General features: G+C 41.7%; 1 protein-coding gene and 1 long non-coding RNA gene across 4 annotated transcripts; both read left to right on the top strand.

Moving 5' to 3' along the window:
• Positions 1 to 12,447: 12,447 nt before the first annotated feature.
• LOC123182016 (uncharacterized) lies at positions 12,448 to 15,237 on the top strand. Of its 3 annotated transcripts, XR_006491966.1 has the most exons (4): positions 12,448 to 12,869; positions 13,048 to 13,189; positions 13,388 to 13,735; positions 14,457 to 15,237. XR_006491966.1 is itself a non-coding variant. In XM_044594448.1 (2 exons), exons 1-2 carry the CDS (start codon positions 13,694 to 13,696, stop codon positions 14,958 to 14,960), a joined length of 546 nt encoding a protein of 181 aa, XP_044450383.1. In that variant the 5' UTR covers positions 13,536 to 13,693; the 3' UTR covers positions 14,961 to 15,237. The 3 variants fall into 3 exon arrangements, 1 of the variants encoding a protein (XP_044450383.1); XR_006491965.1 differs by lacking the exon at positions 13,388 to 13,735 and having other exon boundaries at positions 12,450 to 12,869; XM_044594448.1 differs by lacking the exons at positions 12,448 to 12,869; positions 13,048 to 13,189 and having other exon boundaries at positions 13,536 to 13,735.
• Positions 15,238 to 17,341: 2,104 nt separating this feature from the next.
• On the top strand, positions 17,342 to 21,891 carry LOC123182014 (uncharacterized). The gene is made up of 7 exons (XR_006491964.1): positions 17,342 to 17,665; positions 19,570 to 19,772; positions 19,846 to 19,917; positions 20,175 to 20,252; positions 20,905 to 20,967; positions 21,442 to 21,487; positions 21,585 to 21,891. It is a non-coding gene; the product is annotated as an uncharacterized lncRNA (long non-coding RNA).
• The last annotated feature ends 2,128 nt before the right edge of the window (positions 21,892 to 24,019 follow it).

Genomic DNA, 24,019 nt, shown 5'->3' with positions numbered 1-24,019 from the left:
AAATCTATTTTCAGTTAACTGACAGGTAGTCGGTCCCAAACGGTGCGTACGCCATCGCGCCGTAGAATGTCCCTTATCTTTCCTTTTCTTTTTTTCGAGAATCGAATGTCCCTTTTATCTACTATGTTTCCAAAATGGTGATGTACTCCGTTCGCTGCAGGCTGCAGCATGACTGACCACAGGGTAGAGCACCTCCGCGATGATGGATCCCGATTCTGATCCATGGGCTCCTCCACTTGGTGATCGTCATGCTTGTGAGAGCTGCAGGTGATCAACCTCCATTTCTAGTTTGCAAATTGGTGGCGTGGTGTGTCCTCTCCCCTTGCCCACGATCCTCTCTCTTTCCCGCAATTTTTTTTAGGGCAACTTTTCCGCAAATGTTATGTATCACTTATGGCTTCGCATAATCGCCCCTTACATCGCTCTATTGGGCCTGCCCAAATCGTACCGAGCCATATTTGGATACAAATGTACGAGCGTGAACCAGCACGTTCTGGAAGGTTCCTGGACCATTCGTCTCTTTGCTGGTTTTTTCGTTTTATTTATTTTCATTTTTTTTGTTTTTTCAACACTTCACAATTTTCAAAAGTATTTAAATTTTCAAAAAATTACATGTTTTTCAAAAAATCTTACCCTAATAATAAAGTACCATCACAATACGCTTCTTCCCGTGAATTTAGGCTTTTAGTTTTTTTCAACACGTCCAGATTTTTTCCAAAATCTAAGGTGGTACTAATCCAAGGTGGATTTATCGTATGTTGACGTTTTTGTTCGTCGCTAGACTGGGCCGAACCATAAGTCAACATATGGGCCGAACTAGGCCGGGTTTTAACTTTTATTTAAAAAAGAAGTAGATACGAGACGAGGGTTTGAACTACGATCGGGCTCTCCCTCACGAGGGTAGCGGCCAACTGCGCTAAAGTCCTCTTTTTTAGAGAGAAGATTGATTAACTCATTAAATAATACCACCTCGGTTCCTTATATTAAATCTGTCTTATTTTATATATGTCTTTGAGATTCCAGGGTTTCCAGGAGGGCATCTCGGGAACAAATAATGGAAAGTGAGCTGTGGGTCCAGTTTATCCTGAGTAAAGAGGAATTAAAGAGAATTTGATGGAAGGACAGGCCTATATATCCTTGGATAATTAATAAGGAGATAAAAAGGAAAGAGGAAGGGGTCCGGCCCGGCAAGAGAGAGAGGGGATAACGTGATGGAGGAATTTCATCCAGTACATATAAGACATGCAAAAGTTGCATATGGAAAAAAGATGGTCGGATATATAGGTATAATAAAATACCCTTGATGAATGAGTGGAAAAAGAGTGGATACCTAAAAACAACGCATTTAAGACTTTTTGCAAAGATGGTCTATTTCAAAGAAAATTTCTTCTTCATATTACAGATATTGGATGTGGGTTATAAATCAAATCATCTTTATGTTTTAGGCCATGCTTATTGTCATTACTTGTGTTTTAGGCCACACTTATTGTTTTTTGAGAATTCATAGTATTAACTCCCGTTGCAACGCACGGGCCATTTTCCTAGTATTAATTATTTCAATAAATTTGTGTTTCCCATTTTTGTAATTTATTTATCTTTTCAGAATCTAAAATAATATTCAGAAAATTTTAAAAATTGTGATTTTTTAGAAAAATTCAAAATTTTAACCGAATTCATAAAACAATATTTTAACATTTTTGAATTCATGTGAATTTGTTTAAAAATTTCGAACACTTTTTGTGTTCATGAAGTTGTTTGAATTAGTGAATTTTTTTAAAATTCATGACAGTTTTCAAATCCATGATAATTCTTTTGAATTCAGTAACATTTTTTCAATTCATTAACATTTTTTGAATCCATGAAGAATGTTTGAATTCATGAACATTTTTCAAATAATTGAATATTGTTTGAACCATGATTTTTTTAATTCATAAACTTTTTTTAATTCGTTGACATCATTTGAGTATCACGTTTCTAAAAAATAGAAACTAACCTAGGAAAAAAAAACTAAGAATATATGTTCAGTGTGGTCATGGTTTTACTCTTTCGAGGTTCTGGTGCTGCTTTTCTTAATAATACAATCCAGTGGAATCGCTATTGGGACACTCGTGCTAGCAGTGATATGCCAATCACTTTGGGAGCTCTTTGAGCGACGCGGTCGTATCACTCATGACGAGCAATACATCGCGGTAACTATTCCTAGTAGGAATCACCTACAGAAGACACACTAGCAAGCTGGCCTATTCAGGGTGATAGTCGCTGCCACTCGTAGCGAACGCCGTACGTTCGATCGGTCCGGTTTCATTTGTTTTGTTTTGTTTTTAGTTTTCTTGTTGCATTTTCGTCAGTTTTATTTATTTTTCATGGTTTTCTTCGTTTCTATTTTTATTTTACTTTTGGATTTCTTTGTTTTGTCACTGGTTTCTCTCAGTTTTTCTTTCATTCTTTATTATAATTTTTTTTCCTTTTCTTTTGTTCTTTGTTTTCTTCGGTTTTTCATTTTATCTTTTGTTTCTTTGTGGTTTTATTCGTTTTTTAACTCATGTTCACTTTTTTCTCGGTATACAATGTAAATTTCTGGAGCACATGTGAAACATTTTTCGGATACACTTTGGACTTTTTGCAAATACTTGACGTACAATTTGTTTTATAAAACACATGTATTGAGTACACAGTAATATATTTTTAATACACATTGTCCATACTTTTATTGCAATAACGATTTTTTTAACTGCATGAACAATTCTTTACATTTATAAACATGGTTGGATATTCCATGGAATTTTTATAAAAACAAGTAAATGTTTCTTTAAAATGCCACATACATTTTTTAAAACAAGGAGCATTTATTTTACACTGTATAAACTTTTTTTAAATATCAGTAACATTCTGTTGAATCATTAGAATTTTAGTTAAAATGTCACGTACATTTTTTAATGGTAGAAAACATTTTTTAACATTGCGCAGACATTTTAATTTTTTACATTGAATAATTTTTTTTTTGAAAATTTCTGAAAATTTGAAACCCGTATTTTTTTGTAAATATAACATACAATTTCTTGAATGTAAGAACCATTTTTTGGAATTAGGTGAACAATGTGTGTCCATTGTGTAAACGTTTTTTCTTTTGAATGGCACACACATTTCTTTAAACATGTACGACCTTTAAATGTCACAAACATTTTTCATCCGCATGGTCAACATTTTTCTATACACATTTAATAGTTTCTAAATGCATTCTTAATATTTTTTGAATTTTATGTGAAGTTTTTTGTAATATATTTTGAGACATTTAGAATATTCTGAGATAAAACCTAAACTCAAAATATAATTCAGAAACAAAAACAAAAACATGGTTGATGTCAGCAGGCGCAGTAACTGGTCTGGCCAGCAGCGGCTCGCTGCAGGCAACGCTTTGATAGGAACCACTGTGGGCGGCACATAGCATCGCCTGCAATACATATCATCTCACTTCTTTTTTCCCCTTCTATCCGAGATCTTCATTTTCTTTTAGGGTTGAAATCTCTAATAAAGAAGTACTCTTTGTAGAGGTCACTCCCACCCCAAGGTTGCGACAAGTGTCACACTGCAGGTGCGTTACTTGTCACAACCTGCACGTTTTCTAATTTTAGTTGATTTATTTATTCAGAATGTTTTATCTCTCAAACCGTGCGTCCAGATCTTGAACTGTTTTTACCGTTGGATTCCCCGCGTCGAGATTTTCAAAACTAGATCCCATGTTGATAGGTTTCGATGAACTTTTTTGACAAAAAAACCTGAACCAGGAGCATTTTTTTCCTCTTTCTGAGAGGCCCACGCCTTTCACAGAAGCAGATCCGTGCCTCAATGAGAAGTAAATATGTGCCTCTTGTGGAAGAAAAAAACATATTTTTCTTTTCAGACAGACACGCCCCATGCCTCCACAAGAAGTAAATATGTGCCTCTCGCTGAAGGAAAAAAAAACACGTTCTTTTTTTCTTTTTCGAGAGGCACGCCTGTGCCTCTCGTGGAAGCAGATCCGTGCCTTCATGAGAAGTAAATATGTGTCTCTCGTAAAAGGACAAAAAAAGAAAAGGCGTTTATTTCCTTTCCAAGAGGCACGTACGTTAAAAAAGTATCCATGTATTTTTATTAAATGCTATATTAAAAAAGTGTTAATATATTTTTGAAAAATTGTTCAACATGTGCTTAAAAATGTTCACGGTGTACTTCTACAATATTCATTGTGTCTCGTATATTAAGAAGTTTTCTTCACTGGGTATTTAGAAAATTGTTTGACATGTATTTTAAAAAATCAAAGTATGTTTAAAAATGTACCGTATGTTAGAAAAAAATTGAAAAGTTTTTTCTAATGTGTATTTATAAAATTTTCACCTATTTTTATGAAATGATGACTGTCTATTATATAGAAAAATCAACATGCATTCAAAACATATTCCAACATTTATTTGAAAAATGTTAGCTTATATCTGAAAAAATCAGTGTGTATTTAACACTTTTTCAACGTGCATTTGACAAATTAAAAGAAAAAAAATTAGGAAAGGAGAAAAAAAGAAAAAAAAAAGGAAACAAAGAGTTCTCTTTTTGAAAAAAAAACACAGGGAATGAAGAAAGAGAAAAGACCGAAACCCAAAAACCGATAGGCAGGGGAAAAAATCCATATAAAACCATCCAGAAAAAAATGCCTGCCCGCTTAGCTGGCTCCCGCGGATAACTATTATGCCAATCGCACTAGCAGCTTTGAGATGTAGGGATTCATAATTATGCCAGAGCTATATCTCACTTATTGCGAGATGTAGGTCGGCTCGCCTTTGACGCCCGCACATATGGGCCCATCTAGCTCATTTTGCTCGCTCGCCCGCTTGTTCCTTCGCCCGCACAGTTTTCGTCGATTTCGTTGTGTTCAGTCGCTCGGTTTTTCCGGGTTTTATTTTTCTTTGTTTTTAGGTTTATATTTTTTTTTCTTTTTTCACTTTCCTTTCTTTCTTTTCTATCTCAATTTTTATCGGTTTCTTTTTTTTTTGCAATGTTCCACTGTTTTGCTCTCTTTTCTTTGATTTCCACTGTCATGTTTTGAATCTGCTTATTCAGCTGACTTTGTCCGTTCTCTTCTTTATTTTATTTTTCATTATTATTTTATCGTTTTCTTCAGTTTCCTTTCTTTCCTTTTTAGGTTTATGATATTTTATATTATTATTTTAAACACATGTCTACTTTTTGATGCACTATGTACACTTCTTCAATATCGGACGAACATTTTTATACACATTTAATATTTTTTAATACATTATTAATTTTTTTCATAAATGCATTTTTTATATCTACTTTTTTTTATACAGGGTGCATATTTTCTGTATACAACAGGAACATTTTTAAACATATTTACATTTTTAAATATCTAATTAACATTTTCTAAAATATATCTTTTCAGGTATACATTTTTTGCATACACATAGTACACTTTTAGTATCCATAAGAAAAACAATTCTTATACATTGCTATTTTATTTCTTTTTCACGTTTTTTCGTATTTCTCTCAGTTCTTTTTAACACATATCTAGGTTTTTTTACTCCCTTCACTCAGAAATACTTGGTTCAAATTTGAAGTAAAACGACGACAAGTATTCTGGAGTAGAGGGAGTACATTTTTTGTATAAACCTGCATCATGATGAACATTTTTAATAGACAAATGTATAACATTTTAAATACATATACTGATTTTTTAATGCATGTCTTAATATATTGAATTAAACATCGGACATTTTTTAATTGTTTGAAAAAAATTGGTAGTACGTGAACATTTATCACATTATTTATTTAATTTTATAAAATGTCAAAATAAATTTCTTTTGAAAAAAATATTGTTTTAATGTACATTTTCTTTCGAATATATACATTTTCTAAATTGTACGAAATATTTTCTTGATTTAAGCAAACAATTTTACACAGTAGAAATGGTTTTATCAAAACTTGACGTACTTTTGTTAAATTGCGGAAATATTTTTAAGTTTGCAGGAACATTTTTTAGTGCTATCAGTTTTTTGGAAGTTGTTCAAACATTTTTTTACATTGCGATAACATTTTTTGGGAAAGTGTGGTGAACGTTTTTAAAACCTAAACAAATTTTCCTCTTTTATATAAATATAAATGTAAATAATAACTAATAAAAAATAGCGGTACGGAGTCACTGCTCCTCCCGTGGGTCGGCACAATGATGCCATAATATGTGGGTTTTAGCATTTATGCTCGTGGGAGCGCGATGAAGGGGAGATCCTAAGTGGTGAGCAACCGGCGCCCACACGCGCCCCATTAAACCATCGCTCCCTCGCTTTGCTCCGGCTTCACTTCGTTCGCTCGGGCAAACCCTATTTGGCAATGCACGCGCCGGTTACTACTGTTTCTACAAACCGGCGCCTGCAGGCGCGTTAGCTGGGCCGGCCCATGTAGTTTTCCCTCTCTGTATTTGAAATAGAGAAAACAAACTGCCGTGCTGCTCCAGATTCGAACCCGCGTCCCCAATGAAGTTAACCTGGAGCAACCACCACGCCACCCCAGCAGGAGCTGGTAAAAGAGAACTTTCGCATTCTTTCCTTTCCCTTTTTCTTTTTTATTTTATTTCATTTTCCAATTTTCTTTTTCTTTTTTGTATTCAGTTTTTCTTTTTTTATTCATTCTGGTTCGTTGATTTGTTTGAAAATTCGTGAACTTTTCTTTTAATTATTGATTCTTTTGAAATTTGATAAACTTATTCTTCAAATTTGAGAACTTTTTTCCATATTGATTAACTTTTTTTCATGGTGATCTTTTTTGAAAATTGATCAACTTATTTATAACTTCGGTGAACTTTTTTCAAATTCGATGAACTTTTTTTGTTTTATGTTTATTTTCCTTCTTCCTCATTTGATGAATTGTTCGCAAATACGTGAACATTTTCTTCGAATCGATAAACTTTTTTTCGAATTCGATAAAAAAAATTCAATTTTTGATGAACTAAAATCGATGAACATTTTGGAGTTTCGATGAACTTTTTTCAAATTTGATGAACTTTTTCAATTCTTCTTGAACTATTTTGTTCATGAAATGTTTTTAAAAAAATCATGAACTTCGTCGATCCGTGAACTTTTTTCAAACTCGTGAAAATTTTAGAATCACGTGTTTTTTTGAAATTAGTGAACTTTTCCAAATTCCATGATTTTTTTTCAAATTTCTGAAGTTTTTACTCAAATTAGTAAACTTTTTCCAATTTTAGTGAGATTTTTTGAATACGTGAACCTTTTCTTTTTAAAAACAAATTTGTAAACTTTTTCTTAATCTGTGAACTTGCAAATTTTGGGACAGGGCGGCGACAATTGTCCATAAGAACTTCGCGGTTATTTGGATCAATTGATTTTGAAAAACAAATCATCGTTTTCCAAACAAAAGTTCACGAATTTGAAAAAAAGTTCATTGAATTTGAAAAAAGGCCATCGAATCTGAAAAAAGTTCATCAACTTAAAAAAAGTTCATCGAATCTGAAAAAAGTTCACTGAATTTAAAAAAAGTTCATCGCATTTGCAAAAAGTTCATTGAATTTGAAAAAAATTACATCGGATTTGAAAAAGTTCATCAAATTTGAAAAGTGTTCATCGAACTTGAAAACAGCTCCTCAAATTTTAAAAAGTTCATCGAAGTTGAAAAAAGTTCTTGATCGCAGAAGGTGATGTGGCGGGGTGGTTATCGCGTGGTGCACTGAACCGCTGCGGCGCAGGTTCGAATCTGCCTCGGTGCCCGTTTTTTGCATCAGTTCAGAAAAAAAGAAATGTGGCTGGCCCATCGCTAAGGTACCGTTTGTTAGGATTAAATTAATAGGTTACAGGTTGGTGTTGGTCATGTTCTTTGGTGCATGACCATCGTCTGCTACCGAGTACCGTGGATATGCATGTTTCCTTTTCATCTAGCTGGTTATATGCTTACCTGGTAGTATTGCCGTTATGTTCTTGCATGGTGGTTATTTTCGATACTAGTGGTTATGCTATGCTTATGAGTAGTGTTATACTTGTGTTATTCATGCTCGTCAGTATGCCATGCTCAGTTGGATATGATTTGTTGTTGTTCATATGATTGATGATTATGTTGTACATCCATGCTCATGTTGATATCATGCATAATAGTTGCATCATGTTATGTGGTATGACTCAGCATCATTTGCATTCAAGTTTAACCGGACTTAAATGAACTTGAACAACTGTTGGCTGAGTCATGGTGCCATTGAATCGAGCTGACCAGTGCAGCCACACTTGCCTTTATGGGAGGCTCCTAACTGGGTCTATTGTCATGCCTCTCGCCAGTGCCTCCAACAAGGGAAGGTTATGCGCGGGCGCTACCTTCGCCGGGTAGGACGGCATAAGCCTTGTGAGCCCGAGTTTGGTTATGTGCACATGTCCCCGTTTGGGACCGTTTATTGTTTTGCCACGACGGTGGCCATTGATGCCTTTGGTAGGCACGGGGCCACCCATGACTTAGCCCAAAGGGGAGTTGGTCGGAGTGGTCGGGAGAGTGTCATGGGCAGTAGATCGGTTTTGTCGGAACGCCGTTGGTCCACCCGAATGGGAGTGCGAGGCCATGGGTTCCATGGTGTGGGTAAAGTGCGCTACCTCTGCAGAGTGTGTGTGTATAATCTATCGATAGCCGCGCCCGCGGATATGGGCCCAGTTCGTAGTCGGTCACACTACGAGTCAACAGTAATAATAATAACTTGCTTAATAACAACCCCGGTTCGATGATGAGAGAAGTTGGTTGATCTTTATTTGATCGTGAGAGGATCACCGTGGTATAGAGGATACCGAGTTGTTGGATATTTGTGGTGTTATGCGAGAATCACGGGTAAAGGTCAAGCTCCTTCTGATCACGTACTAATTACTACGGTATTGTAATACCAAGCTTGATTGGATCCTGAGATGATCGTGTGATGTCCGTGATGGTAAGCTTATGCATGTGATGGTCACGAGGTAACCCGAGCAGAGTAAGTTGGTGCATGATAGTGTCATCATGTTGCATGCTAGTATCATAATGTTCATTTGTTCATGCCATGCTCGTATTGTTCTAGCTGTATCATGTTCATCTTGTTCATGCCATGATTGATTTGATAGTATCATGTTAATCCTTGTTAACCTGTAATTGCCATGCTGTTGTTTGTCTTGATTGCTCTTGGTTGTTGTGAGCTTGCAAGTACATTCAATGTACTGACCTGGCGTGCCATGCCAGTTTGCAGGTCATGCCGGATTTGATTGCTTGTTTGCCGTGGAACCCTTGTTTGCGAGCTAGGATAAGCGTTCCAGCCAGAGTCCATGCGGAGTGGAGTTCATCACCGTCGTCGCTGTTCCACTACCAGTAGTTATTCCGCTGCTTTGCGTTGTTCTGCTGCTTGCATGGAGCAACCGTGGCAGGCATAGTGTCGCCGTGCCGATGTAACACTTGTAGCCATATAGAATGTAATGAAGAGCTGATTTGTTCTATGCTAAGCAGTGTCGTATTCCAGAAGACTTCTCCTCGATCTCTGGGCTGGAATACGGGGCGTTCCGGTTTTCTTTGAGCCGGGGTGCCGCAAGGCTTGGTATCAGAGCAGGTCTGGCTGTAGGACGCCCTAGCCCGCGCGAGCGTTAGAATGCGGTAGTATAGAGCCAGTTGGTTTGTTGCACTTGATTGCTGCATTTGTTTGTCGCATAGCATGCATATAGATTTTATCTGGTCGCTGATAGTGATCTGGTGAGTGTAGGTGGTATCAGTTTTGATCCACTACATGCACCATCCCTCTTTGCATAACCGCTCTTCGTTGTTTGGCGTCACCTCCATCCGAGTAGAGTGAGGCCCTGGTACCAAGTGTTCCAGACACCATTTGCAGGAGTTATGCTCAGGTATCGCGTCGATATCTTTCCACCACCCACCCATTTTTGGCAACCCTTTCTGATCCTGGCTGCGAGAAAAGGGCAATGCCAGCAAGCCCAGCTTTCCACCGCTATCTTGCCCTGTCATCCAATTCTTTGGACGTGTACGGTTCCTTTCCGTACGCTTGGTGATGATGTGGTCGTGACCTCCGTGTTCCACCCCATGATCACCAAGTCTGTCCCCACCTGTTTATCCATCCAGATCCAACCGGTGTTCAGCCAACGCTTGGTATAGCCTTGGTTACGCCAACTCCTTCCACACATGGATTTACTTTCGTGCACACCGCCACAACATATTAGATCATAATACCGGAGTTTCCGCGAGATTTGTGTGCTTAGGTGTGCATGCATATTATTGTTGTGAGTAGCAGTAATATGTGATGTTGCTTGATTATATTATTATTTGTAGGCTTTGTGTGCTTTTGTTCTCGTCGTTTCTTTTGCTTCTTTCTTTGGGCCTTCGGTGTTGCCATATCTTCCCCTTATTAAAGTTGCTCGCCAACCGATACTGACTCGAAGAATCATCAAGGAGTTCAAATATTTGGAAACTCAGCAAAAACAGAATGGACTTCTCAGCCGACTGCAGCGAAATGGGGAATATCCGATCATGATGCTGATAATCAAAGTTGTATCAGTACGCACTCCTCATAGAAGTAATGATGAAATCAGCAAAAAGGGGTGTGCATGACTAGTAGTATATCATCAGCCAAAGGTATGGTTCAGATGCAAGGTTTGATGCTTCGTTGAGGATGATTTTGAAACATGATATACTTGGAAGCAAGCGAGAATGGGCCATGTATTCAATGCTCCGAAAGGAGGATAGTCCAACAAACCCTATTGCATACCAGTAATCAAGCAGAAATATTAAGATGGTATGTATATGTGGTAATCGGTCCGCATATCACAATGAGAAGCTTCTGGTGTAAGCAACCCAGTGTTCCATCGCAAGCTACCATAGAAGCTTCCAAGGCAAGATTCCTCTGTCTTCCTTAGTACGATACATGGATGACTTCCCGTGCAAGGTACTCTGTCTTCTCTAGTAAGCAACCGTAAAAGCTTCCGGCATAAGGTACCGAGTTTTCCCTAGCAAGTCTTTAAGGGGGGAAGCTTCTGAAGCACGATACCCAGCCTTCCTCAGCAAGATACTCTCGATGGTTTCCAGCATAAGCCATCCAATCGTCCTCATACGACATTGGTACAAGATAGAACATTGAGAATTGACAACAGATGGCAGTGCAAGAATCAGATCCGCAGCAATTGGTCAGAAGCAAGAATCAGTCACAACACAAGTCCGCCTCGGGAATCAGATTCTCATATATATGTGAAGGAAGCCAGATATACACCTCGGTGTGACAAAGGACTACGAAGATTGACGACAACAGTGAGCTCTGTACAAGTACCTGTGAACCTGGAATATGATCCTGATGAGCCCTTGTCTATTTTTCTCCGGTGACGGCACCACGCCTATGTTCTGAGCTGTTTTTGGCCGTCCGGGGTGGATGCCGACTTTATATTTCTCTATTCAACAACTGTCACGAGTTCTGAGCTGCCTTCCGGCTGTCTCGTATAACTGTTGAGTTTCTTTTTGTGACAGTGGCCCTTTGCTCTGAGCTGCTTTTCGGTCGTCTTAGGGAACTGCCATGTTCTTCTTATCAACACGGTCTCATGCTCTGAGCTGCTTTTCGGCCGTCTTGAGCCGTGGTTGAGTTATTTCAGTGATGTCCCAGATCTGAGTTGTAAAGACCGTTCTGGTGGCTACTGGTTTATTTGCCGATTTCTTGCAAGGGTTCGGGTGATCATTTCCCTACGGTTAAAACTTGAGAGGTGATGAACCTGCCATTTAAACAATATTACCATGGCAGGAGATGAGAATAAGGGTACGCCTGTCAGAATATTGCACTCAACATTACCTATGATCACATGAAGAAGCAATATGACCAAGCTCTTTCAGCAAAGGATCCAGACAAAGAAAACAGTAATGAAGGAGCAAGACCGATGATGCAGGTATAAAAAGATTGTTGCATGAACCACATGGTGTAAATACCCCAGACAGTCTGAGTCAGCATCGATCACCATGAACATTCACCTAAGGGGTCTACTAAATTTTGGTATGGACCCCATATCCAGACAACCCGCTCAGCTAACAGTATATGCTCAGATTTGTCAGTATCAAATATCCGAGTCTGTCAAGTCAGACCAAGGGGTCATTCAACAGTTTGACTCTACAACAAAACATGTCAGTAGACACGTTTTTTCTAAGACGCTTTTATATTCGTCCCTATACTGAAAGCATCTAATATGTAGACACGCTTTTTGAGACGATGTAAGTACCGTCACAAATCTTATTTTTAGGGTATATCTCATTTATTATATTTTACATGTGTAAATAGGTACAGACGATTTTTGAGACGTTTTAGGATACATAAAAGAGTTTAACAAATAAATAATGAAACCAAAGTATTTTTTTGCAGAAAAAGGAAATTACCGGGCCCATCTATGCAGTAAAACGAGCCTACGTACCAAACTCAGCGCGCGCCCTCCTTCACCTTATCCGCCGCCACGTCCTGAGCCGCCCATCTATGCCGCCGCCGCAGCCGCCGGGCTGGCTCCTCCTCCACCCCTGCGCCCCGTCCCAATCTCCACAGCCTCCAGCGACCAACTCCATCTCCTGCCTCCTGCAACTGGTCCTGCCAGTGCGCCGCGTCCGCCGCCGGTGAATACCCTCCGCAAGGACTGCCCCTAGCCCCTCTGCTCCGGCGCTCCTCGGCCGTCCCCGGCCCTTTGCCTGGTCGCCAGGGACGTGCTGCTCCACGCCTGCTCCAGCCGGGGGCTGCCACCCGCCGCGCCGGCTCTTTGCTCCGGCCAATCCCGGGCTGCTCGCCTGCTCTGCCGGACTCTGCCGCCCAGGACTTGCTGTCAACAAACAGCAAGCAGGCTGGGACAGGGGTAATTTTCTGAGAAATCTCTCTCTTCTGTTCTTCCTATCAGTGTGTGATGAAAATGAAATTAAATTTGAACTGAAAAATTGTGTATCAGCGTATATGCAGGGGACTGTGTATATGTATAATGTATTGTTGATTTGGAAGGGAATGCATTTTAGTATCAATTTCATTTCATTTTGTAGAAATAGAAGAGGAAGACATATTTCATTGGAAGTTTCAACACCCGGTGTTTCAGTCGGACTGAATCAACTCCACAAATTGGAACAACCATAGATCGGACCACTGTCTTTGGCTTCAAACAACCCGCCTTCAATCTCAACTCGAGTAAGTACCTCTTTTGTATCTCATACTTTTTATTGAAAGTTTTCGGCATGTTTTTATCTATTTTGTTGTATCATTAAGAATTGAGTTTAAATTCTAATTTATGGTGCAATTGAGACTTATTTTGTATGATTTAGTATATTTTTGGGTAGCTATAGCCTTATGGATGCTAAGTTTTTCCCTTGCGCTGTTTTTTTCTAGGCATACTGATGATATATTCTTAATGAAGTCTACTAAAGGTAGTTTTCACCATATTTTTGAAGCAGACCCATATGCTAGGATGGACTGAACTGAACTAAGCTTTGCCTTTGACTTTGTGATCATTTTCTGGTTGTCCCGGTGAACATAGAGACACTTAAAATGTTTTAATTGGATTCTGGTGCAAGCTCGCTGCCTTGCTCCTCACCGAGAGACATACCATTTGTCCAAAAGTATCAAGCATTGGATGTAAAGTGGACAACCTATTCGGTACTGAAACAATATATGTAGCATGTATGAAGCTGAATCATGCTTATAACACTGAAGAACACAGTAACTTCAATAATGCAAGTAAGTAGCTGCAGTCTTCCAGGATTTTTGATAAATAAATCAGCAAGTGCCACTCACCTAAGTTGTCTTTTCAGCGTATCCTACCATGCGCCAATGAGGCAAGTGGTAGTGTATCCTAAAAAACTCTTTTTCCTGAAGGTGTAAACACATGCAGCAACTAATCGTGTGCATTAGAAATTTAGAATGCACTGTTTGATAATTACTCTCTTAGGCCCTGCTTGCTAACTTTGAAAAAATATGCGACCGGCTACCCTTCAACAACTGCCAGTCACTTGGGGACTGTTTGATTTCTAGCCAAATGTTGCCAGATCTATGGTTAGGCACACATAATTTTCTGAGGTGAGTGAATGTTCGGTTGGCTGACACAGTTGTGGCTTGCGACTTTACTAGTCACATGATTAAGGAGTACATTTTGGCCACACTTTTGTGGCAAGCCACACTCTGTCCCGAGGGGTAATAATTACTACTTTTGGCTTAACTGTTTCAAAGTAAGCTTTTAACCAAACTAGGGTGTTAAATTGGTCTTAAGTTTCAATCTTGTATTGTGGATCATCACATATGTTCTCTGTTTCTTGTTCAATGATGTCTTATCTGACTCGTTAATGAGTCCACTTAATATCCTTTTCAACTTTGCTGACTGGTTGGAACAAAAGGTACATTTTACCGTATTCATGTACTCTGAATTATATAGGCACCTGAATTTAACTAATTGTACATACAGGTTTTCCAAAGCGATGGACCAACTATTACAGAAAAGGTAAGAGCTTTGGCTGCAAAACACAATAGATACGGGGTGCGCTATAGTGGCTATGTCATCAACAGCTTCAGGTTCCACACGATGAGTCATGAGTCAGGGCATGTCACACAAAATAGTGGTGTGGTGAACATTGCAGAAAATGGTGTTAGATATTATGGCAGATTAAGTGACATCTTTGAATTTTCATACAATGATTACAAGGTGGTGTTCTTTAATTGTGATTGGTATGATGTCTACCATAAAGTTGGCATACAAACGGATGAGTTTGGGTTCACTCTTGTGAACAAGTCTGGGAAAATACACACAGGAGATGAGCTAGAGGATGATCCTTTTGTATTTTCCTCCCAAGTGCAGCAGGTTTTCTATGTTCAAGATCCAAAAGCTGAACTATGGAATGTAGTAGTGGAAGTCAGGCCTCGTGATCTTTTTGACATGGGTGTTGAAGAATCATCGGATGAAACAGATTAGAGCATTGTGATTTTGGTTCAGGCTGAAGTATGGTGGCAGCTCTTTGCTCGTGTGGTTCTTTGCATACAACTACAATTTTAGTTATGGTTTCAGTAGTGGTTTACGAGCACAAAGTCAGAATGCTTTATTATAGTTTATGGTTGTATGTTTTCGTACTAATTCAGGGCACAGCCCAAGTATACTTGGTTGTTAATTGCAGGTTGATTTTGCAGAATTTCTGTTCTGGAAAGTGAAGTATCACCTTTGGTTTATTGATTATTCCCACATGTTACAGTTATCTGGTGTTATTATATTACATGGCTGAGAAATGTTGAATATACATTTGTGAATTCTTGTTTTTAAGATCATGCCTTCGACACTCGTCTTTTACATGACTGCATAATTGGGAGGTGCTTAGTTCAGCTAAATGGAATTAATGTGTTTGAATGTAAGAAAATAGGTTTTATAAGACTGATGTGCTTTTGTCTGGCCATTGTCAAATGTGTTGCCACAATGTCACAAGTGCAATTTTCTAAGACTATTGACTATCAGAACTCAGAAGTGGCAAACTGGCATTGCAGTCTAGACAGAAACATTCTGTGATGTCCATTGACCAAGTCATTTTGTTCGGATTGTAGATTTCTTTTACCTTGCTCGGATCCAAATGGTGGGTCCAACATTACCAAATTTGGCAGCATTTTGCTACCATTTCAGTACCAGCTGCCAAATTTTGAACCGAAAATTTGGCCTAAAACTTGAACCGAAAAACATAGTGTCCATAAAATTATGAATTTTTTACACAACGACAACCATATGATTATTACTCTGGGATATTTTCAATCATTTTGGCTGAATCGAATAAAAATTAAAATTGGAAAACCAATTCACTGCCTATTTGGCGAAAAAATTGAACCCAAATAAGTATCCAGATGGATTATGAAATTTTGACACAAGGACAACCATGTGATCACTTCATCGTTTTTTTCAAACGGATTTAAAATTAAGAGGAGGCCGACGAGGCAACAACCTAGTTTCGTGCGGACCCCAACCTCGCAGAGGCCTAGTCCAGCGATCGCTCACTCACCACCACGAAGGAGGAAGCGGAGTGGCTCCTCCGCAAGCGCCAGGTGGCGGCCGAGCAGGGCTGCCATGCTGTTGCGCCTTTTCGCCGCTCCGACGACCACCTCATATGCATGGCCGCCCTGTTCTTCCGCATCGTCGTCGTCGCTGTCGTCCCTCCAGCGGTGGAAGGTCGCCGGAGGACCGCAACAGCCTTGTCCGATGGTTGCCTACCGCTGGCGGAGGAGCTGCTCCGCCTCCTCTTGCGCGGTGCTGAGGGCCACCTTGGCCATTACCGGCAGTGCTGACGAAGCCCTGCTGGCGGCCTTGCCCCTGCCAGCATTGGTGGAGCAGTCGCTAGGCAATCACTCTTCGCCGATCTTGGTGAGCTTGTCGTAAAGGAGGCGACGCCTGGTGGTTGTCTCAGCGGTGGTAACGGAGCGGTCGAACGCCCACACAGTAGCAAGGTCTGGGTCATTAGGGACCCATTCCGGCGGCACATCGCTCTTGGCGAACGCAGAGCGGGGAGCGGCATTGCCTCGGTCATACCGAGCCTGCTGCCTAGTCTTGCGCCCCTCCTCGGATACGATGGCCCTCAAGCCCGAGGCACCGCCATAACCACCTCCTCCTAGGTAGTGGAGGATGCGCCATGCGCCTTCATGATCATGGGTGGAAGCTCCTCCTTTATCGGGCGATAATTGCAGCGTGGCGGCGACAAGGGTCTGTCAATGCGGGCTCATCCTTCACGTGGCGGAGGCGCAGGGGGATGCTGACTCCCGTTTCACGCGGACATGTGTCGGGGACGGTGGCTCCTCCTTCACGCGCGCCGGCGATGGTGGCGCCGGGCCCATCTGACGGCGCGAATTCTTCATCTGTCAGAGACTCAGAGTGGCCTTCACGAGAAGATGGGTCCGCTGCTGCGGCTACTGGTCCTCCTCGTGGCCAGAGGAGCCCGCCGCCGTGGATGCGGATGGGCCAGGAGAGGGAGGCCGGACGTATGCGAACGGTTTGAGGGTCGGCATTAAAGATGCCCTTAGACCGAAAAATCCATTATACATTTTCTAGGAGAAAACATTTTACGATGTATGCTAATAACAATAATAACAGAGGAGGTGACCTGGCCCATTTTTTGGTTGTTTGTGTACAACAAAAAATAAATAGGCTTTTTCTAATGATACATACTTAGTTTTCCGCATTTCATTTGGAGGAAATCATTTTTCTCTAATTTTTTTGTTGGAGGAAATCATTTGGGCGTTTGGCACAACTATTTTCCATTTGCCGCCAGGAAATAGCGCGCCAGCGCTCTTATTATTGAAAAAAAATCCCCGTAAATCACTCCGCCACGCCGCCCTCTTTCCACTTCTCCTCACCCACGCCGCCATCTCTCCACTTCTCCTCTGCTTCCACCTCCTAATCCATCCCAATCCATCTAATGGGATCCCTCCAACCCGCTGGCCACTGATGTGCATCACCTCAATCAGATGAACAAAGATCCATTGGTTTGGTGGGCGGTCTGACGGAGACTTGGCGGGCGGGCGGGCGATTGGAGGCCGTGGAGGTTGGGGGACAGAGACCGGCCGGCGTGTGCATTGGGGCCAACGGCGGCGATTGGGCGGGAAGGTCGGAGGAAGTCTTCTGCAACGAGCAATTTCGTCTTCAGCTTACAGGTATATTAAGCAGAGCAAGCACGTTGGTACAGCAGCCATCCTGCCTAGGGTAGTTGCGCCCCAGGTTCGTATTGTTCCTACCATTGTGCTGTACTCTCTCAGGTCTTGGTCAAGAAATTACTGAAATTCTTTGATCTCAAACTCAAGGCATAATTTGATTTCTTGTGGCTTAATCGGTGTAAAGGTTTGCTGTCCGATTTTTTAGAGTAACACCACTTTATTCAGATAGCAACATCAGTACATAGAGTATTCCTAATAAGTTCAGGGATTACACCACGATAGATCTGACTAGGACGATGCTCACAGCTACAAGCTAGTTTGTCTGCTGGTACATTCGTCAAACGTTTTACAGGAATAAAAGAGCAAGCTTGAAAACTTGCTGCCAGCGATTTAATGTCAGCAATCACCCTACCTACTGTAGATCGATCCCTGAAGGCAGCACCAATGCCTCAGCAAGTTCAGGCGTCATGATCACTTCAGACTGCTTGTTACAGGCCAACAAGCATTCTCCGTTGTGGTTCCGTATCGCGACGCCAATCCCCATCCTTTGTGAGCTCGAGAACAGTGCAGCATCCACGTTAACAACAACCGATCCGTCCGGCGGTGGAGTCCATAGAGCAACTGATAGAGAAGACTCACACCTAGAGGGCGAACCAGTTTTGGGAAAATGCTGAAAGGGAGGTTTGTTGTTCGGTTGTGCAAACTGCAGGAGCTCTGCTCCATGGTAGGAGCAGAGTAACTATTAATGCACATTAAGCCACATCACGCATAGTGACTAGTATCACAAAATATCAAAAGCTTTGTTGGCAGAACCATTTGGGAAGAGTCCCATCCCAATTGTTTTTTTGTAAACTGTTTGGGTGAGTAGTTGCTTTTGTGTAGTCTGTACTAGTGAAATCACTAAACTGGTGACTGTTTCTTTCATATTCTTCCTGTGCTGGTTTGCATTAGCGTAACTTTTAGGCAGAATTAGATCTCATTGCATGCTTGATATTTGATTTGCTGCTTGCATGTTTTTTTGCTAAAAAAATTATGTGTCAGCCAGTCTTATCATAGATTTAATCCCAACTGTTATATGTTGGTATAATGAATGTAGAAGATTATTTAGTCTATGTAGACAAATGTGGGCATCATTTCCGATTGATGGGCATAATCAATTCTTCAAATTTTTGCTCATTAAGATTACTAAACGTATAAAAATTATGACTAATATATAAGAAAATTTTAATCAACCGAACATCATGAATTCCCATGTGTAGTAATGATGAAGTTACATCTAAGCCAAATTATTTCACTTTGCTTTGGGAGTACTTAAGTTGCTCCTCAGATAAGGTAATCCCTGTGTATTTGCAGCCACTTTGCTTGACCACTTGCACTGTTAATCTGCCCCTACTGCTACCAACTTCAAGGACATGATGGTGCCGCTCCACTATGGCCTTTAGTTAGTTAGTACATAATGGTCATATCATTTGTGTATGTATGTTATACACGCACATGATGAGTCCATCTTGTTATTTGTGTAGTACTAGTAGTATTATCTTTCCGAATGAGAGTCCAATTTTACATAGCTGGCCCACTTCTAAGCTTTCCTCCATCAGCCAAAAGAATGCAGTATGTCAGCCACATCTAATCCATCACAGGTTGCATGCACACTTAGTATTCTATACCACTTCTAATCAATTCTATTAGCAAAACTTGAAAATGGGACATGAGTAAAGTCATCGTTGGATTCATAAGCTGTGAGAAGAAGACAATCAAACATATGAAACTAGTTTCATACCAGCAACTTGATGACAGGTCATTTCGATCATGTGAATTGCTATAGAATGAGGCATTTTCTCTCTATACATGCCCTGCCGCACTGGACTTTTGGTTGAGATCTGTAGTTTCTGTTACTTTGGCAGATTAACAATGGCAAGGATACCAAGACGACTACGGGACTTGGACCTTACAATGCATGATCCAGAACATGTGCAGCTTGGTGAAGAAAATCTGCAAGGTCCTCCAGAGATTGATAATATAGTACCAGGAAGATCTCATGAATCCACTAGCCAAATCAAGATAATTTGTAAGTCTCGATGTGCAGGAGCCACGAACTACTATGCAGGTAATGTAATGGGCTTTTCATGTACTATTTAATGCAGGTCCATTCTAATGTCTTACAACTATTGCTTTAATAGGAGCTGCAACAAACCAAATCAAAAGAGGGTTGTGGCAGTGCGCCTTTACCACATGAACATGTGATCACTAAGGTGTGCCAACTAACCGGCACTTAGTTATCAATTATCTCCTGCCAGTAATTTTGTTATTGATTGAACCCTTATACTAGTCAAATATTGGAAAGCTATCTTATCATCAAGTTAAAACTTTGTGAAATATTAACCTTTAATTAGAAACTATAACCTGATTGGGTTCGTATATACCGTCCTAGTAATCTTAACCTACGTGCAAGGATTTATCCAGCTTTTTATCAATGATGCCGATGGCACCTTCTCCTATTAAATTGCAGAATGCCCATGCTGAAAATAATCTTCTCGTGCAGCAAGGCGGTCCTGAACCAAGTTTATGACTTCAAGCCGCTAAGCAGGTAAACATATGCTACATATCTAAATGACAATGATTGTACAAAAGGTTGTCTAATTTTGTATTTGAGTGCAAGGTAAATGACATTATTATGAAATACCAATCCCATTTTGATAAGCACTATCGTGACACTACTAGCAGATCATAAGTCAGATTTAACCAAGTATTAAAAATTGTATTGCATACAAGAGTAACATGATTTGGCCCAATGGAACCAAAAGTTAGTCACACACATATCATTGTTGCTCCAACAGATCTCCTATTCAAATAAACTAATTAATCACTTCTGAAATGATACATGAGTACTGATAAAATACCAATCTTTCATACATGTTCTTTTTGGTGGAAACCCTGCATAGATGTTGAGGAACACCTGGCCTTGAATATTAGGTGAATTATGTTTTAAGTGTATAAATTTACATGACGTCAACTTCATTTGTTTGCATACTGAATTCATGCTTAGTTTTCACAATAAATAATTTTGTAATAAGACCTTAATCTAATTTGATAGCGAAATGTGCAGACCAAAAGTACGTGTAGAATAAGGCTCCTTGGTGCAGGCTCCTTGGTGCATGTATCGGAACTCTTCAAAACTATCATTCTTGATTGTAGTTGATCATGTGTCTCCCTTCACGCGTATTCCTATTTAATTGCAGAATGATCATGCTCAAAATAGCAATGCAACCAAGCCATGTGGTCATCACCAAGTCACTAAGCAGGTACATATAGGCTACATATCCAAATGACAATGATTGTATAATAGATAGTTGGTCTAATTATTTGTGAAATTGTTCTTATTTGTGTAAAATGAAATCTTCTCAAGTTCATCAATAACAAATGTTTCATTTCTTCAAAAAATGGATAAAGTTGAAGTTGTGTTGTATTCAATGAACTCGAGAAACAAAGACAAACTCGTAGCCAAAGGGACTTTAGTGAGTAAAGAGAAAACATATGTGGTTGGAGGAAACATGCTTGGAGTGCAATACGTTGCAGTTCTTGTTCGCGGCTGTACATATCTAGGAGATGAGAAACTAGTTAGACCATATGAAAAATTCCAAACAGTAAGGGATGCTATGGGTTCTATTATTGCTTGGCCTCGCTCACATGTAAGTATGTTTTCATTCAAGCATTGTGTATGCTCCAATTTGCACATGTGTGATATGTTATTTATCCAGAATCTTTCTTGTTTTTAGGTAAAAATAGTTAAGCCAACTCCTCCAGCACAACCACAAAGCATTGGTATGATACATTTCTTATAATTTCATCAAAGAATCTCTTATCTCGTAGTTCTCTATAAACATATGTTCATGTAAATGGTGTTCATCCTCCTTTTCAGGGTGGTGAGGAATTGAAAAGTGAGTGCATTAAAGGAGCTAGGAGTGGCTAGTTAGTTGAGGACTTGAAAAGGGAGTGCACTGGAGGAGTCAGGAGCAGTTGATGAATCTATCTTTGAATGAACAAATATTCTGGATTATGTATAGATTTTAGCTTCATAGAGAAAAATAGTTCCAGTCTATAGGATCTTTTCTTATTTATTTTCAACATTGCATGTTTCATATGAATGTTTGATATTATTCAGCTGTGAACTCCACGTACTTTTAGTGGAGACATTGTTCGTGCTAAATGCATTGGATGTTGTTACCGAGGTTGCCAATGTTTGCAAATGCAATCTATGAAGTGGAATGATGCCTTCATATCACAATATTATTTGACCAATTTGCATGTGCAACCATGACACAAAAATAAGTGCATTTGAAACAATGAAACAAAATCGAAATTAATCAAATACTATTTGAAGTAAAATATTCCATTAGTATAAATATTCTTATGGATATTTAGAGAGGAGTATAAGAGGCGAATGAAACTTGTCTATGAGTAGAGACGTAATATCAGCATGCCTAACCTAACGTCTCTACATGTCGGAGTAAATGGCCATGGGTAGCCTAACCGACTCCCCCTGGCTCTTCAAGAAATTATCAAGCTATTTAAGCCTTCAAGCATACGAAGCATAGGGCCGCCTTCCCCCGGCCGGCTATCCCCAGGGCCGACTCCTAGAAGGCGACCCAGTCTCAGAAACCTTCCCCAAGAAAGCTACGAGGTGGCCGACTCCAGGAAGCCGGCTCCAAGAGGACCGACTCCCCTAAGCCGGCCATGAAGAGCGCCGACTCCCCGAAGCCGGCCAAGACCGCACCCACCAAGACTGTGTCCATATAACGGCGATAAGATGGGGCGTGGCCGCAGTGCAGCCCACTACCCCCGAATCCCGAAGCAGGCATGGCCACAGGACGCCGTACGGGTCGGCCATCTCCCGTCCGGCGCGGCACTGTAGCCATGTTGACCTCGATGTCACCCACGACAAGCGCCAGTACGGCCCGCGGGCGGCGGGCCCCTTTAGCCAGAGAGACGCTCGAAGGCGGCCCGGCCTCCCCTACTCGGCCAGGGGCGTAGCCGGCTCCCAAGAGCCGGCTACCTCCCTCTCTCGAAACATGTGCCTCATTAAGGAGACAAGACGAGGTAAGGCTACAGTGAGAGCCCGCAAGGCGGCTGCGCTGTAGCCACGCTTACCTCGACAAGGCCCTCGTCATCAGGGGCGAGGCAACAACAACCTGCCGCCGACAAGACCACCAAGCGGTGGGGCCGGCCTGTCGACCAAGAGGCCGGCAGCCGGCGGGACCCACCAGTCGGCGGGCCCCAGTAGCCGGCGGAGAAGCCGGCGAACACAGACACTGACGGCTGGGACCCGCGCCCAGCCGGATTACTATTGTACCCCTGGGGGTAGGCCTATATAAACCCCCGGGGCACCCATGCAAAGGGTTGGTCTCATAGAATTACACACACCATATAGAGAGAAAGGGAGAGCTAGCCTTGCTCTTCTTCTCCCTCGAATCCGACAGCTCAAGGAGCATTTGTAGCTACTTGTTTTGATCTAGTGATCATGCGGAGACCCCGCAGAGCAGGACTAGGGGTGTTATCTCCACGGAGAGCCCCGAACCTGGGTAAGATTCGCCGGCGTGCATGTCTTCGCCTCATCCCGTTTCCAGGCACCGGCGACGTCTTACTGGCTCCCACAATGATAAGACACCCGTTGGCATATGTCGCACCTACCACCCGACGTTTGGCGCCCACCGTGGGGCCAGGTGCACCGTCGTCCGGAGACCTGTTCTGGACGGGAACCCTTTTCCTCCCCCGCGAGCGCAGCCAGCCTGCTGCGCCCGACGGCGTTTGCCCCGACGCGCTGCGAGGCGTCGACGATGCCTGCGCAGCGAGCTGCCTCGCCGATCTGCTCGGCGAGACTCGCATCTCCGACGAGCCCGCGTCCGACGTGGGCACGGACTACCCCGAGAGCCGCCTCGTCAGCCTCCTCGACCAACTTCACGTCTCCAGCGAGCCTGCTGTAGACCTGGAGTCGGCCGGCTCCACCGACCCGATGCTTGTCGACTCCGACACGGCATCGCTCGACGCCTACCCCTCCGACGTGGTAGTCTTCGACGACCCTCTCCCTCGAGCTGACAGCGGCAGCAGCGCTGTCACCGAAGTGCTGGTCATCAGCCATGTCGCCAACTCGGGCGAGAACGCCCACGACGCCCTGCAAGCGGCGATGCACGACTTATCCGTCCCCATCCCGGCCGACGCCGACGCTGAGACCCTGGAGGCACGCCGCCTCGCCCTCATCGCGGAAGGCCAGAAGATAGCCTCCATGAGACGCCTCACCGAGGCTCACCAACGCGAAGTCGACCGCGCCGCCTTTGGCACGCCGCCTCCTGGCGGGCC

The sequence above is a fragment of the Triticum aestivum genome, chromosome 1D (genome assembly GCF_018294505.1).
Source record: "Triticum aestivum cultivar Chinese Spring chromosome 1D, IWGSC CS RefSeq v2.1, whole genome shotgun sequence".
Lineage (NCBI taxonomy): Eukaryota > Viridiplantae > Streptophyta > Magnoliopsida > Poales > Poaceae > Triticum > Triticum aestivum.
This window is presented reverse-complemented; position numbering and strand designations above follow the sequence as displayed.

Bases quoted from the DNA above. Each gene is read 5' to 3' on its own strand.
- LOC123182016 (XM_044594448.1), top strand. From the start codon at position 13,694: ATGCTTATAACACTGAAGAACACAGTAACTTCAATAATGCAA. The intron at 13,736-14,456 runs GTAAGTAGCTGC...TTGTACATACAG, and splicing joins CAGTAACTTCAATAATGCAA to GTTTTCCAAAGCGATGGACC.